The sequence below is a fragment of the Rhamphochromis sp. 'chilingali' genome (genome assembly GCF_963969265.1).
Source record: "Rhamphochromis sp. 'chilingali' genome assembly, chromosome: 21".
Classification (NCBI taxonomy): domain Eukaryota; kingdom Metazoa; phylum Chordata; class Actinopteri; order Cichliformes; family Cichlidae; genus Rhamphochromis; species Rhamphochromis sp. 'chilingali'.
In genome coordinates this window covers 19,032,899-19,047,190 of record NC_137949.1, presented here as the reverse complement: position 1 = coordinate 19,047,190, position 14,292 = coordinate 19,032,899, and the positions used below count along the sequence as shown (strand labels likewise).

At 40.6% G+C, this 14,292-nt stretch overlaps 1 protein-coding gene across 2 annotated transcripts; it reads left to right on the top strand.

The window, feature by feature from the left end:
- Positions 1-14,085, top strand: psen1 (presenilin 1). 2 transcript variants are annotated; one of them, XM_080869953.1, is made up of 11 exons: positions 1-131; positions 1,506-1,592; positions 2,980-3,338; positions 3,741-3,882; positions 5,153-5,220; positions 5,315-5,535; positions 6,587-6,685; positions 10,326-10,418; positions 11,213-11,389; positions 12,216-12,334; positions 12,546-14,085. In XM_080869953.1, the coding sequence occupies exons 2-11, from the start codon at positions 1,557-1,559 to the stop codon at positions 12,699-12,701; spliced, it is 1,470 nt and encodes a 489-aa protein (XP_080726079.1). In that variant the 5' UTR covers positions 1-131; positions 1,506-1,556; the 3' UTR covers positions 12,702-14,085. The 2 variants fall into 2 exon arrangements, with proteins under 2 accessions (XP_080726079.1, XP_080726078.1); XM_080869952.1 differs by having other exon boundaries at positions 2,977-3,338.
- Positions 14,086-14,292: the final 207 nt, after the last annotated feature.

Sequence of the window (14,292 nt, the reverse complement as noted above, 5' to 3'; positions counted from 1 at the left end):
ACAGGAAGTAGTTTGCAGCAGCGGCCGGATGTATTGCGAGAACACAGGAACAACAAAGAGGAGAAAGCACCCGGGTTTAAACCCGACTCGAGAACCCCCAAATTAAGAAAATTATCTTGCGTTCATAGCAGGTAAGTGTCTTTCTTTTAAGGGACCTTTTCAGGAACCATTTGAAATTTGGGTTACGTAACTTACCCAGCGCTAACCACCCGCATCGGTCGCAGCCTGCTCTATCGTTATTACATTATTGGCTATCGTTAACTAGCCATTTTAGCGAATCTCCAATTAAAAATGACCTCTGTGAGTAGTTATTACAGCTAGATAATCAACGTTACAGCTTACTGGTTTCTCTCTGATAGGCATGTAAAGTCAGCAAGAAGAAGGGATCAAATAATACAGATTTTGGATTTCCCGGCGTGTAATCAGCAGCGTGAACGTTACATTCCCATAGATGTTTTATTTTTATTTTTATGGCCTTCAAAGATATCTTCAAGTCTTCAAGTACAGGTTCAAATACAATTCTCACGAGTCTCTGTATACACAAGAAGAGTTACTAATCAGCGTAATCATTCTTCTTGTATACAATGGCTGTGAAGTGAACACTGCCCTTGTCTGATCTCCTCCCCCCAAAATGTGTGTGTACATACACACGCATTTTGTATATATTGATTGATTGAAGTTCGACCAAGGCTAATTTGTGGCTCAAATGTTACCTTGACATATCGTGTTGTTATCTCTTAAAACTGAAGTCTTATCAAAATCTATTTCCTCCTTATTTTACAATAAGAAAGGCCTCTGTGGAAAGATAGACACATCGACATAATTCAGCACAATCAAGGTTGTTATTTAAGCCTGATATTTAAGTTTATCCTAGTATTTAAAATGTTTTAATTAAAATGGAATGACTGATAAGTCTTCGAAACGATTTCACAGGTAATATTTTTGAGAAATAACTGGAACTGTTTAAAATATGAGAAGAATGTATTTTTAAAAAAAGTGTGAAATTGTCTTTTAAAATGATTTCCAACTCTGCGAAACACTGAATTCCACCACTAAGTAAATTCCTACCACTTAATTAGTGCTACTTTAGTATTTTATATGGGTCTTAGGTTTTTTAACATGCATTTTTAGGTTGGCTTTTAACATTTTTACAGTGGCCGGTAGACAGGAAAGTAGTTAAGATGAGCAGCAAAGGGCTGTGGATCTGAATCAAACCTGGGCCGCTGCGGCATATGGTTGCATGTTCATGCTGTGAGCTAACCGACACCCATATTGGTCTTGTGTTTTGTAACAACATGCACACGCAATGGAACTCTGATATTCACTGATATTTAACATGTTTTCTGATTAATTTACTTTTGTCACTGTCCCTTTCATTTCACATAACAAATTTGCCTAATCTAGTTTATAATCTGCACAAAACATGACTCTCTCTGTCTTTACACGCTTGATTTATTCCTGTGTTGGTGGTTATATGTTCTATTGACCCACTTCTCTTTCATCAGGGTTGAAAAGTTCCAGTTTGCATGTAAGGACAAGAGTCCACCGAGCCAACAATGGCGAACAATGCAGAGGATATCGAAAACAATATGGTCAGTATGAAATAAAGTTTCACAGTGCCTCTAATGCTATATCCGTCTATTTTAATGTAGTGATTAATGATTGCCACACAAGAGTCTCAGTAAGAGGGAAGTAAAGTTTCGTAGTCATTTTGTAACGTCATGTGCTGTTGAGTAGTTTTAATTGAATCATTTAATTTGGTCTCTGTTACAGTAAATTGTCCAGGACAGGGTGATTATATTCTGATAAGGAGCAGTGTGTTTCAGCTGACAGCACAACCATTAACCTTTAAATCATACATAGAAGCTTTAGGAACAAGTTGGCTTTGTGCTCTGAAGTTTGCTGTTACTGTAAACAAAGGCATTTCCTCCTTCGTGGAGTGAATAACTCAAAGTCCCTTTTTACTGTCATAGTGCACTTAACAGTGCTTAGCCTTGTGCTTTACAACAGTTGAACTCATACACTGCATCTATATTTCAGCTAAGGGAACACTTTGTTTCTGTTTTCCAGCCAGATTTGTCAGAGTGACAAGTCTGGCTAGGAAGGGCGTGCTGTTACAGTATCACTACATACCTGGTTAATTTATTCAGAAAAGCAGTCTGTATCTCTTTTGTCCTTGAGACCAATATTGGCCTAATTCCCAGGACTGAGACACAAAGCAGCATACCACACAGCGAGGTCATTTTTGCACAGCAGCCTGTTTAAAAGCTCTGGCAGCTTTCACTACTCGGATCTCTGGAGACGCCTCCTGTCTTCATTTCTGTGTACCTGGTACAATTGCTTCATGTCTAGGCTGCCGCATGTCTCGACTCGTCTGGCAGCCTGACAGTTTTAGTTCACACAGTCTCCTTGAGTTGCGTCCTTATTTTGTCCTGACGGGACAGATCCTCAGGGTGAGTGGGAACAAGCACGCTGCTGTTATCCTTGGAGCAAGAGAGGCGGTGAGCCAGTCAAGTGCACATATGGATCATCTGATAACATTTAGTTTTAATCTTTCACATTTTGGTGTGCATTTGTTTTCAATTTACGCAAATAAAGTGGCTAAATGAAAACATTTAATTTGCCAATATAAAGAAGAAACTACTTTTGGCTGCTTCTGTAATCATAAGGTGGTCACCACAGCGTTCCTGGCACAACCCTAAAGGGATTTGTGTCTCCTCCTGTGATTGATCTGGGGATCTTTCATTTGTTAGGCAAATGTGTACACCACTAGACATTTGTGTGGCAAAATCTTAGTTCAGAGATTTCATTATGTATGTGTAAGATACATTTTTTAACTCTATCATAGTAGGTAGGGGCTGATAAAACTGTCTGAGGGAATTTTATTTAGTAACGGGAGGCATAACTGTGTGTGTGTGTGGTTGTTTGTTTGTTTGTTTTTCACACATTTCAAATATGGCTCTTTTCCTGCATCAGCAGAACCAACAGGAGGCTAACAGATCCCCAGATTCCACCCAGAAACCACAAGAAACTGGTGTGCCCAGAGCGCGGTCCAGAGGTGGTTCAGCAGCTGGTGCTGGAGCTGGAACTGGAGGAGGAGGTGATAGTGGCGGTGGAGGAGGTGGCAATGGCACCAGCCCGGAGCAGAATGGGCAGCCCCCCGCTGCTCCCGCTCCAAGAGTGGTGGAAAGAGAGGAGGAGGATGAGGAGGAGCTGACTTTGAAATACGGGGCCAAGCATGTCATCATGCTTTTTGTCCCAGTGACGCTTTGCATGGTGGTCGTCGTGGCAACCATAAAATCTGTCAGCTTCTACACCCAGAATGACGGGCAGAGATTGTAAGTGCTGTGACCCATTTCACACTGATTGTAATAGGGAAATGAGATGATCCAAGGCTCACATTAGAGCCTCTGTTTGAATGACATGCAGTGCAGGTCAGGAGAACTGCCACTAGGTATAGATAATGTAATGTGCTTGTGTCCATGCTTTGGGCATGTAGACAGTAATACGTGTAGCTTTGTTAATGCTTAAGATCTTTATAGAGAGCCTGAATTTGGCTCAAACCACAGAAAGATAATCTTACATATCTTTAGTTTTTCTGAAGACTTTAATGCCCCTGAATCATCTGCTCCAAAACTGTAACTGTACTGTGTGTGTGTGTGTGTGTGTGTGTGTGTGTGTGTGTGTGTGTGTGTGTGTGTGTGTGTGTGTGTGTGTGTGTGTTTAATCTGTCACTTCAGGATCTACACACCATTCCCTGAAGACACAGACACAGTAGGACAGAGAGCCCTCAACTCCATTCTGAATGCCACCATCATGATCACTGTAATCATCGTTATGACTTTGGTGCTGGTGATGTTATACAAGTACCGCTGCTACAAGGTACAGATTAACACCTCTAACATCTTGCTGCACCACGTATATAGTCTTATTAGCTGCACCCTAGAGTGTAAAAACACTTAATGTTTCAAGGCTTTTTTACAGGATGTGTTTAAACTTGTTAAAGTTGGAAAGACATAGCTTCACTAGGAACATAGTGTTCGTGATAATTTGTTATTTAGCTGTACGGCTTAGATAAAAAAACAACAACAAAAAAAACCAATAAAAAAACAAATACAGAAATCTCCTGTGGAAAAGCGCCAAACACAAAACATGTTTTAAGTTGTCTGTCAGTTGGTGTAGATCCCCAGTCAAGTTGTAGAAATATGATTTCAGGAACTGTGACTGTGTTAGAAACAAAATAAAGTTGGTAAGGTGTGGCTCCAAATCACTGCTTCCTTTATCAAAGCTCCTTCATTATTATTGAAAGGTTTAGTTTTTAATCAATACTTGACTTTTGCATTCATAATTTTTGTTGAATTAGCAGAGAGTAGTTATAAGAAACAGACACCATTGTTTTCCCTTTCCATTGCTAGAATGCACAGCATGATGGATACATTTACACATTGAGTTGGAGACTAAAATAAAAAATACAGGGATTAAGTGTGATGAAATATATAGCAATTTAATCATGGAGTGATCACAAATACAAATACAGCTCTCATTGATGCTGTTTTCTGCTTGTCCATTGTGTTTCCTGTGGTCTACCTTGTATTAAACATGGCTTTGCAACATATATAAAAGTAAACCGTCTGAGCTAAAAGCACAGGCTTCAGACTGCTGCAAACACAGATCAATTTTTGCTATTCTTGGGCTGTATGTGATGGCAATAATACAACATCTCTCATACGGTCATCTCATGAACACTGCTCTGTGACCACAGAAGCCCCACCCACAAACCTTCTGCTGGCAAAGCAAATGCAGCTATACTACAGGATAAGTGGTAAGAACATGGACTGGAGTACATCAGAGAACCAACTCCCATTACATGAGATTTTTAGGGTGGAAGAAATGGTAGCAGAAATTGAGTTGAATGAGTGTTGGAGAAAATGTGAGCCACATATTAGTGACCATAATCACATATTTTGGTCATACCCTGAAGTAAAAATGTTTCAGGAGGAGAGATTAAAGAGACTCAAATTTTCATTAAAGACCTAAAGGCGACTCCTTTTGGGTCAAATATTGTAGTTTAAATCAAATTCTAGATACAGAGTCTTACAAGCACAGATTCGGTGAAATATTCTGTAAATAATGCGGATTTTTGTTCTCACAGGTGATCCAAGGCTGGCTCTTCCTTTCCTCTCTCCTCCTGCTCTTCTTCTTCTCCTACATCTACCTCAAGTAAGCCGCACAACTTAACTTTTAATGCAGTTGTTACAAACATTTCAAAGTGTCAAGCAGTTTAATTCATTATGCTTTCACTCTGTCCAAACAGAGAGGTTTTTAAGACCTACAATCTGGCCATGGACTACGTAACCCTAGCGATAATAATCTGGAATTTCGGAGTGGTGGGGATGATGTGTATTCATTGGAAGGGACCTCTGCGGCTCCAGCAGGCCTACCTCATCATGATCAGTGCCCTGATGGCCCTGGTTTTCATCAAGTACCTGCCAGAGTGGACTGCCTGGCTCATATTAGCTGTCATATCTGTCTACGGTAAGTCTCGCACGCTGCTTTTTGACCTCTATGTTCTTTAAAGTCTTCATCAAACCTTTGAAGATGTTTTTGTGTGCTAATGTCCAGTCATCTGGTTTCTTTTAGCGGTTGCGCTGGATAAAAGCATGGAGGGGGGAAAAAAAGCTAAACTTTAAAATGTCAGTTTTAAGATATATAAACTTTTGATTTTTAAACAAAAACTTTTTAAGCAATTGAGCCTTTTCTATATTTTTGATAAATGAATAAACTCTGAAATAAAACCTAATCTTGACCAATCCGTTACACCTTTAACTAAACACCACTGTGCAAATGTATTCTTACTTATAGGAAAATGTTTTCTCTCTGCAGTGGTATGTATGCAAGTGTTGAAATAACTCGTTGCTAGAGGGAAGAATGTTTCTCAAGAGCTAAAACGTTTACAAAAGTACTTGAAAATGGGGTGAAAAGTCTGTGAGGAATGGAAATGTGGGGGCAGAAGGGCTAAAAGCCAAACCTGATATCCAGAGAGCACACACAGATGCTCAAACTGTCAAATCAGTGGTGGCAACAAGAAACACATACGGTAGATAGATTAGGTGTCAGTCACAGAGGAATTTTTGAGTTAGTGTTCCAGGCTTAAATCACTTTGCGTTTATGCCATAGGAAGTGTGTTTGCCCGAAAGCTTGCTTAATATTTTTGTCTTGATTTGTGCATTTCCTCAAAGACAGCGCACTGGGACAAAGTCCAGGGTATATCAAGCGTCATCAAATTAGATTTCCTGTTAGTGTGGCAGTTTTCTTTTCCAAGAATACTATTTAACTGGGAGCCAAAGTTTAGCCACAGATCACAGTGTTGTGTAATACTTGGATGTATCATAAATTTTGCCATGTTTCAATAAACTAGGAAATAAACCCTTTAGAGATTTGGGACTGCCAGAAACTGTGCATGTTAACTTAAGCTCCTGCCCCTTGTTCATAGAAGATATCACATCAGGTCATTTGGCTTCTTAAAGAACCCTCTGTTCAGTAGCTAACATCCTTTTTCTGGCCTCTGTCGTCTTTTCTCTTGCAGATCTGTTGGCAGTGCTCTGTCCCAAAGGGCCTCTGAGGATCCTGGTGGAGACTGCTCAAGAGAGAAATGAGCCCATCTTTCCAGCTCTCATCTATTCTTGTAAGATGGACAATGTCCGCAGGCCTACACCACTACATTTAGTAACATTTTATTGCATTAAAACAAAGATGGGCAAATGAAATCCTCAGTACCTTTACTTAAAATGTTATTTTTCTTCTCATACTTAAACTCTTTCCTCTTCTGTAAGTGATTTAATTTCATTTTTAGCATTTTAAATGATTTCATATGTAGATTAAGAAATACCAATTCTACTCTAAATGTAATGTTTCCAGTGTTTCCGTTGTGTTACAGTTAACCCTTGTGTGGTGTTCATATTTTTCTTACTCAGCCAGTGTTCATGGGTCTGGTGGACCCGCTAGAGTTTAACACTATCAAACAATTTTATGTTAAATTACTCAACAGATGTTTACTTCATCCCAATTACAAACCATATGAACAGCAAACATGTTTAATTTTTTCCCTTTACCTTTGTTATATCACATTTATGAATTAATGTGCTTCTCGTTTCTTTTCTTTTTTTATAAAATGTTATAAAAATAAATCAGTTATAATCAAGTGGAGTGAGTGGAAAGACACAACACATTTACATGTGAAGCAATATGTTTCACAACTAAATGGGATCAGCTGCTCATCAATGGTGACATTAGGCCCAGGGTTGTAAAACAGGGGAGGTGGTGCACACACTTATCCCACACTGTCCTGATGGCAGCTAGCTTGTCTCTCTGCCGTCGAGCTGGTCTGTCGTCTCGGTTATCAAAACGGATAATCCTGGAAATTTTGTGGAAGTTTTCCAGAGACATTGATGCACGGAAAGGTTCTTGCCGGTTTCTGCATCCCACAGGGATTCTGTGGATTCCCCTTTGGACCTGAAAACTCCTGCAAGGATAAAAACCCCAAAGTAGGCCTTTGGGGTTCTTAGATGAATTTGGTCCATCTCCTTCCACCTCTCTCCAAAAACACACCTTCCTTCTAGATTACTGCAATCCAGAATAATTTTCTGGATGGAATCTGGGATGAAAAGCTCAAATGAAGACTTGATGTCCTGCACATGAGTAACTGTCAGCCGTGTTGGCCCTGGCTTATCACAGTAACAGCTCTGCAGGGTGGCTCATTTCTTGGGCAAGAAGACCATTCAATTTCACCAGTTATTGACATCCATATTTCTTCACTTGCTGACTGGTGGGCTTGTTCTGGTCCTGGAGCTGGCTGCAGATGGGGTACTCGTCTTCGTTTTGTTACTAAATGGTGCTCAACCTCATCCTCTTCTTCAAAGTCACTGTCAGACTCTGAATTTTCAGAAATGTGAAATATTCTGAAACCTCTTTGTCAACATCATCATCAGAAGCTCCTCTCTCTTCCAAAATCAATTGGATGGCCCTCGCAGCAGATAATCTTTTGCCATCTTGATCAGTTGTGATAAAGAACCACACTGGCAAAGTCTTATTTATAGTATTATGCCCCTAATTTGCAGGTGGGACAGGGTATGAGAAAATAAAATTTGGATCAAGAAAGAGGGTAAAATGTGCGGGAATGTAAGAGCGGACGGTGTTGGTAGTTGAATTTTCAACAATGTTGCAACTTTGTGCGGAGCAGGAGGGGAAGAAAACACTATCAGCAGCACCAGAAAGGAGGAGGACAGAGTGTGGGAACACAGGACCGACACTTTCAACACTTTTATTAGACCTGGGTCCAGTGGACCCGAACACCTTGTATGTAATGTAAATGCGTGGGGGGAGGTACGGTATGAGGTCATTGAAAATTAGTTCGGATTTATGTTCTTCACAGAAAATAAGCCAAAGCCAATGAATTTCAGGTTGGAAAAATAATTAATTGTTTAATTTTTCTTTTGGGAAAAACTGAAAACGGGTCTCACAGACCCGAACACCATACAAGGGTTAAATCCATAACTTGCTGAACAAACACAGTTTTTGTAGCTTTGGACCTGTACACCACCACCACCACCACCACCACAGTGGATTTAATTTCAAACAATCGTAATGTTTTTAAAGTGCAGATTTTTGCTGATATTTAAGGGGTTTTAAAAGCATATTACATCAAGAACTTAGGAATTACAGGTATTTTTATACACAGTCCCCTTTCTTCAGTGGCTCAAAATTAATTGGACTTTTAAATGACAGGAGAGAATTCATCTCTTGTTATTTCATGACAAATTAAGCAGACATAATGCCTAAAATTGATTTAAAGAGGTAAATTTGTAATTTATAGCTTAAATAGCACGGTAATATAATTAATTTCATCACTAAGAAAACAACTTTGCAACGTCTGCCTGAAGAACATTCATCAGGAGCTCGGCACATTTGTTAAGGTCTACAATCAGGGGACGCCTTCATAACCGGAAATACAGAGGGTTTACAACAATGTACAAAACACTGTTTACGCTCAAGAACAAAACGACCAGATTAGACTCTCCCAGAGTCCCAGTTCTGGAAAAAAATCTTTGGATAAACAAAACGAAGACTAACTTGTAACAAAATGATTGAAAGAGAAAAGTATGGAGAAGGACACAAATTGATCATCAGCCAAAGAAAACCGCATCATCCGTCAGACATGGTGGAGGTGGTTTTATGCCATTGGCCATGTCTGGCTGACAATCGGGTCACTAGTGTTTAATGATGATGCGACTGCTGATAGAAGTAGTAGGATAAATGTGAAGTGTACAGGGCTGTAGTATCTGCTCTGATTCAGCGAGATCTAAGAACCAGCAGAGCTTACTTTTCATTTACTGCAGATTAAACGGAGAGCAGAAAGACCCACACACATGCAGCATTGAAGGTAGCTATAGCAAAGGCCAGCATTTAATAATGTCCGTTGATTCTAAATATCACGGCGCCATTAACTGCAAATGATTTTCCTCCAGTTAGTAAAAACAATCATTATATTTTACATTATGTCAGTTTAATTTGAGCCTCAGAAAATGTAGGACTCTATAAAATTGGCTGCAACTTACATGGTTAATACAACTTGCGTTAAAGTCCTTGAAATAAATCTGAAAGTCTGCACTTCAGTCACATCTCGATTGTTTTTTGGTTTAAAATTCTCTGTGGTGGTTTTACGGAGGCAAAACTACCAGCGGTCTCCAACCTTTTTTGCGCCACGGAGCAGTTTATGCCCGACAATATTTTCACGGACCGGCCTTTAAGGTGTCGCGGATAAATACAACAAAATAAAACTAGTACCGGTACCGAAACAAAGAAGATTTATTCATAACACACGTGAAAAGACCCAGGAAAACCGAGTTAACGATAAAAACGATAACAAAATGACGCTGAAAACCGATAAAAGTCAGTATCACACATCCTGCTTTAAACAGTGAGACCTTAACCATTCACCTCCATTCAAACACTCAAATGTTTTTAAATATCATCAGAAACTTCAGCTACCTTCAGCAGTTATTTCTAATGAAACTTCTTCTGCTTTCAATAGTTCAAATAATCTTAAATTTAAGCTTTGTTTTAGAATGTCTGCCTTCCCTTAAACAGATGGTGTTTCCTTTAATGGACACTTCAACTTCATATAGTGCTTGTTTTTTTGTTTTGTTTTGTTTTTTTCAGCTCATTTTAAGATGTGTTTGTAGCACTCTAGCTTCAGCTGTTGCTAACTTATATTTACCTTTTAAAGGCTCTTAACACAAACCGATCTCCCAAACCTTCTTCTCCAGCTACGATGGTGTGGCTCGTCAACATGGCAGACACAGACAGGCCAAATAGGAACTCGACAGAAGCAGCTTCGCCTCAACAAGAGCCTCAAGAAGGTAACTAACAACTCAAAGAGATGGACTGCGCTTGACTTTGGTGCTCGACGGTAGGGCTGTACGATAAAACGATATATATCGGATGATGATATAAAAACATCTATCATTTCATTTTACGCTATCGTTTGTTTCGTGGTGTCGCAAAATAAACGTTTACGGCAATATTTTTTCATCGTTTTGATGGTCACTGTAGTGGCTATATTCATTTCTTAAAGTTCTCTCTTTCTCTTATATTTAATATAACCACACTACGGACGGACAAGCGCCTGTTTTTATGGGTTGTCGTTAGCAACAACGGCGGTCAAACCATCGGGTGTCCGCTTGTTTATTTTCCACATAAACCTTTCACAATAAAGCTCAAGATCCTGTTGAGACTTTTCAAAATAAACTGAATCACGTGAAAGAGTATGCAGAGTATTTACGGATGAGAAGCAAAAAAGAGCCGTCAGGTGCTAAAAATAAACCTTTGACTCAAACGTTAGAACAGGCTTTTCCCCGCAGCACGCTGTGTAATAAATACAAAGAAAACGGCGGCCGTTACAACTTATGTCTAAAAATGTATAGTTTCATGCATCTGTTAAAACACTCGACTTCAGGTACACGACGCCCAGCTGGAAACACTTCACACAAGTTGAGCTGCCCGAGATTCACAGAATTTACAGACAATGTTAAAATTTTGTGATTTATATTGTTATTGGACGATAGATGTTTTATATCGGGATATGAGATTTTGGTCATATCGCACAGCCCTACTCGACGGTTACTTTTCAAACCTGACTGGTATCTTTTTTCAGCACCAGTGGCATCTCCGGTCCCATCGAGTCCGTCACAGGATGATGGAGGTTTCAACCAGTCCTGGGTCAGCCAACAGGAGCATCGACTGGGGCCGCTCCAGTCCACCGAGGAGACCAGACGGGAAATCCAGCAGATGCCCTCAGCGCGTCCTCCTGTTGAAGAGGACGATGAGGAGAGTAAGTGGTGAAACAATATTGAACATTATGGCTGACTAATGTGTGGTTACTGCTGGATCTTATGTAGTACTAAGTACACAGGGCAGATGGAAGCATAAACAGAATGTTAAGTAATGGAACAAGTATATTTACTAACGTTGGCGTCCATGCAGGATTGCAGATTTAAGCCCAGTATTCCCTGCAACTATGTGGCTTTGCAGCGGTGAATTATTCCACTCTATTCTACAAGTATTACTTAAAATGGGCAAAGATCCTACCTGCGTTTTCTGAAAACAGCTGCCTGCTGAAACATAAAATATTTTGTCGTGCTCCATAGAGTTGAGCATCATACTTTAAATCATCCAGATTAGCTATTAAGTAAAAACAAAACCCGTCAGGGTCATTTTTAGATTTTAAAAGTGTAAAAAATTTAAAAGCCGGGTTTGGTAATTCAAACCTGTGAATTCTCACATTGTCTGCTTTCTTCTTCTCAGCGTGTAATCATCAGCTTTCACTTCCCTCTTCTACTCAGACATTAAACATTTTAGGAATGTTTTTAAGTATTCCCTTTTCTGTGAAATTGGAGGCATGTGTGAATGGAACTATTTTGGGACTGAGAAAATTAGGAAGCGATTATTCAAGGAAATTGCTAGTGTTCATCTCTGTGCTATATTGAGGCCAGTGCTCGTTTTAACTTAAAGCTTCAGTAAATATGGGGTGAGCGATCTTGTTTGTACAGTAATTACACACAAGGAAAGGTTTCTATAAGGGTTATAGGGTGTGTGGCTGAAGCAAAACTTGTTTGAATTGACTCCACCCTGAATGTGGCGTCCCTCTGCCTCCTCAGGGGGTGTCAAGCTGGGACTCGGAGACTTCATCTTCTACAGCATGCTGGTGGGAAAAGCCTCAGCCACGGCCAGCGGCGACTGGAACACCACCCTCGCCTGCTTCGTAGCCATCCTCATTGTGAGTGATCAGCTGTTTATTTTGGTATCAAACTCGACTCACCGCAGTTTCAACCCTCTCTCGGTGCACAGTACCCACCCCCCTTTATGTAAACCTCTTGATTACATAATAAGCAATTTTTTGCCTCCTTCAGCGCTGATTTTGTTTGGTATACAATTACTCAGTGTGCTATTTCCAAAGTGTTTTATTTTGTCTGTCTCTGCCCCCGCAGGGCTTATGTCTGACTCTGCTCCTCCTCGCCATCTTCAAGAAAGCACTCCCCGCTCTGCCCATCTCCATTTTTTTCGGCCTCGTCTTCTATTTCGCCACAGATAACTTGGTACGGCCCTTCATGGACAAGCTGGCGCTACACCAGTTCTACATTTAGCAGGACGCTGCCCTGATAACCCTCACCCACATAGCTCTCCGGCCAACAACATGAGAGCAGCTCCTTCACAGCCGGGGAACAAAGAGCGATGCTGGGGCCCCTCCCGCCCCCACATCCCCTCCTAAGAGCTCATGATGCTGGGACACAAGTTGTTTTTTCTCTGCCTTTTTTTCTGGCACCGAAGGAGCGTATTCTCCACAACAGCTGTTCTTAAACCTTTGTATTTCTGTGTTAAACCAAGAAGCGACGCTTCTCGCTCGGCTTGGGATCTCATCTTCAGTTCGTTCGCTGATCAACAGCTTCAGGCGCAGTCCAAACCCAGTGGGAAGCTTTTACTTTTATTTATCCAGGGAAGCTTTACAAGAGCTCATCCGCTCCTTTCTCAGCAGTGCCCATTTTTTTTCTTTTTTTTGCATACACACAGACACCCCCCCCCCCCCACACACACACACACACACTCAAAACCAGGAGAAGCCCAGTCCAACCGCAGTCTTCTACAGCTGTGGCTTTACAGCAGGTGCCTTCCTCAGGGACACCTTAGCGGTAGCTGTTGAGCAAAGGGAGACGTTTTCATGAAATCTTCCTTTAAAGACTTTGAACAACCTTCCTGTCACATCTGTTTGCATTACTGCAGAGCTACCACTGGCCCCGAACTAAACCGAAGATTACCAAGCCTTCATCAGACGAATGGACACTCAGTGATGATAGTGATAATAGATAGAAATGTGTAGTTTGATTGTGTATAAGATATCAGTCACCAGAGTGTGCTTTTCTCACTGCTAAGAATGGTTAAAAAAAAATCACTTTAGACACGCAGAAGTCTGAAGCAGGTGTGATTTACATTGATGTACGCTGAAATGGATGCTTTGATCATGTGAGGCTCTTCCTTATGTGAATAGTAGAGACTTTTCTCTCTTGGACTGAATAATAAGTGTTATTGTGGCACCCATTACATAATTTCACCAAGTTTTCTGCCCCCAGTTTTAAATGGAATCAGATTTGAATTCGCAGCTCGTAGAGGGAGGAAAGAGCACTACAGTGACACTCTCACACCTGAGACTTGTCTGCCACTGAGGAGCTCTGCTGGAGCAGCCGGTGGTTCAGTGCCTTGCTCAAGGGCATTTAAGTAGTTGTTGTTGTAGGCCAGAAACATCCTTTTCCTTCTTTTTCCCTTGTCTTTATTATTATTTTTTTTTTCCAACCTGTCGATTGGGATTGTAACCTGTGATCACATGGTCACAAACTCTGAACCTTTAGGCTATAGCTGCCCTCATGATGCTCGCCTGGTGCTTTTTGGAACTATGCTACATCGATACTGAAATGATTTTACTTACAAGCAGATACAGTTATGTTTTGTTTTGGGGTTTTGTTTTTTTTTTCTCAACATATGCAGAAAAGAAACAGTACTTTTAGAGACATGACTGTATTCACTGGATTCCTGCCAGTTTATTAAAACCTGCGAGCGTGTGAAAACAGTGACGTGCAGTTGTTGAGCGTCAAAACCTGATAAGTGAACGAGTGCATCTATTTCAATTTGACACCTCAATTTGCAAACAACTTAATCTCCACTTATGAAGCAGACTGCTTTAGT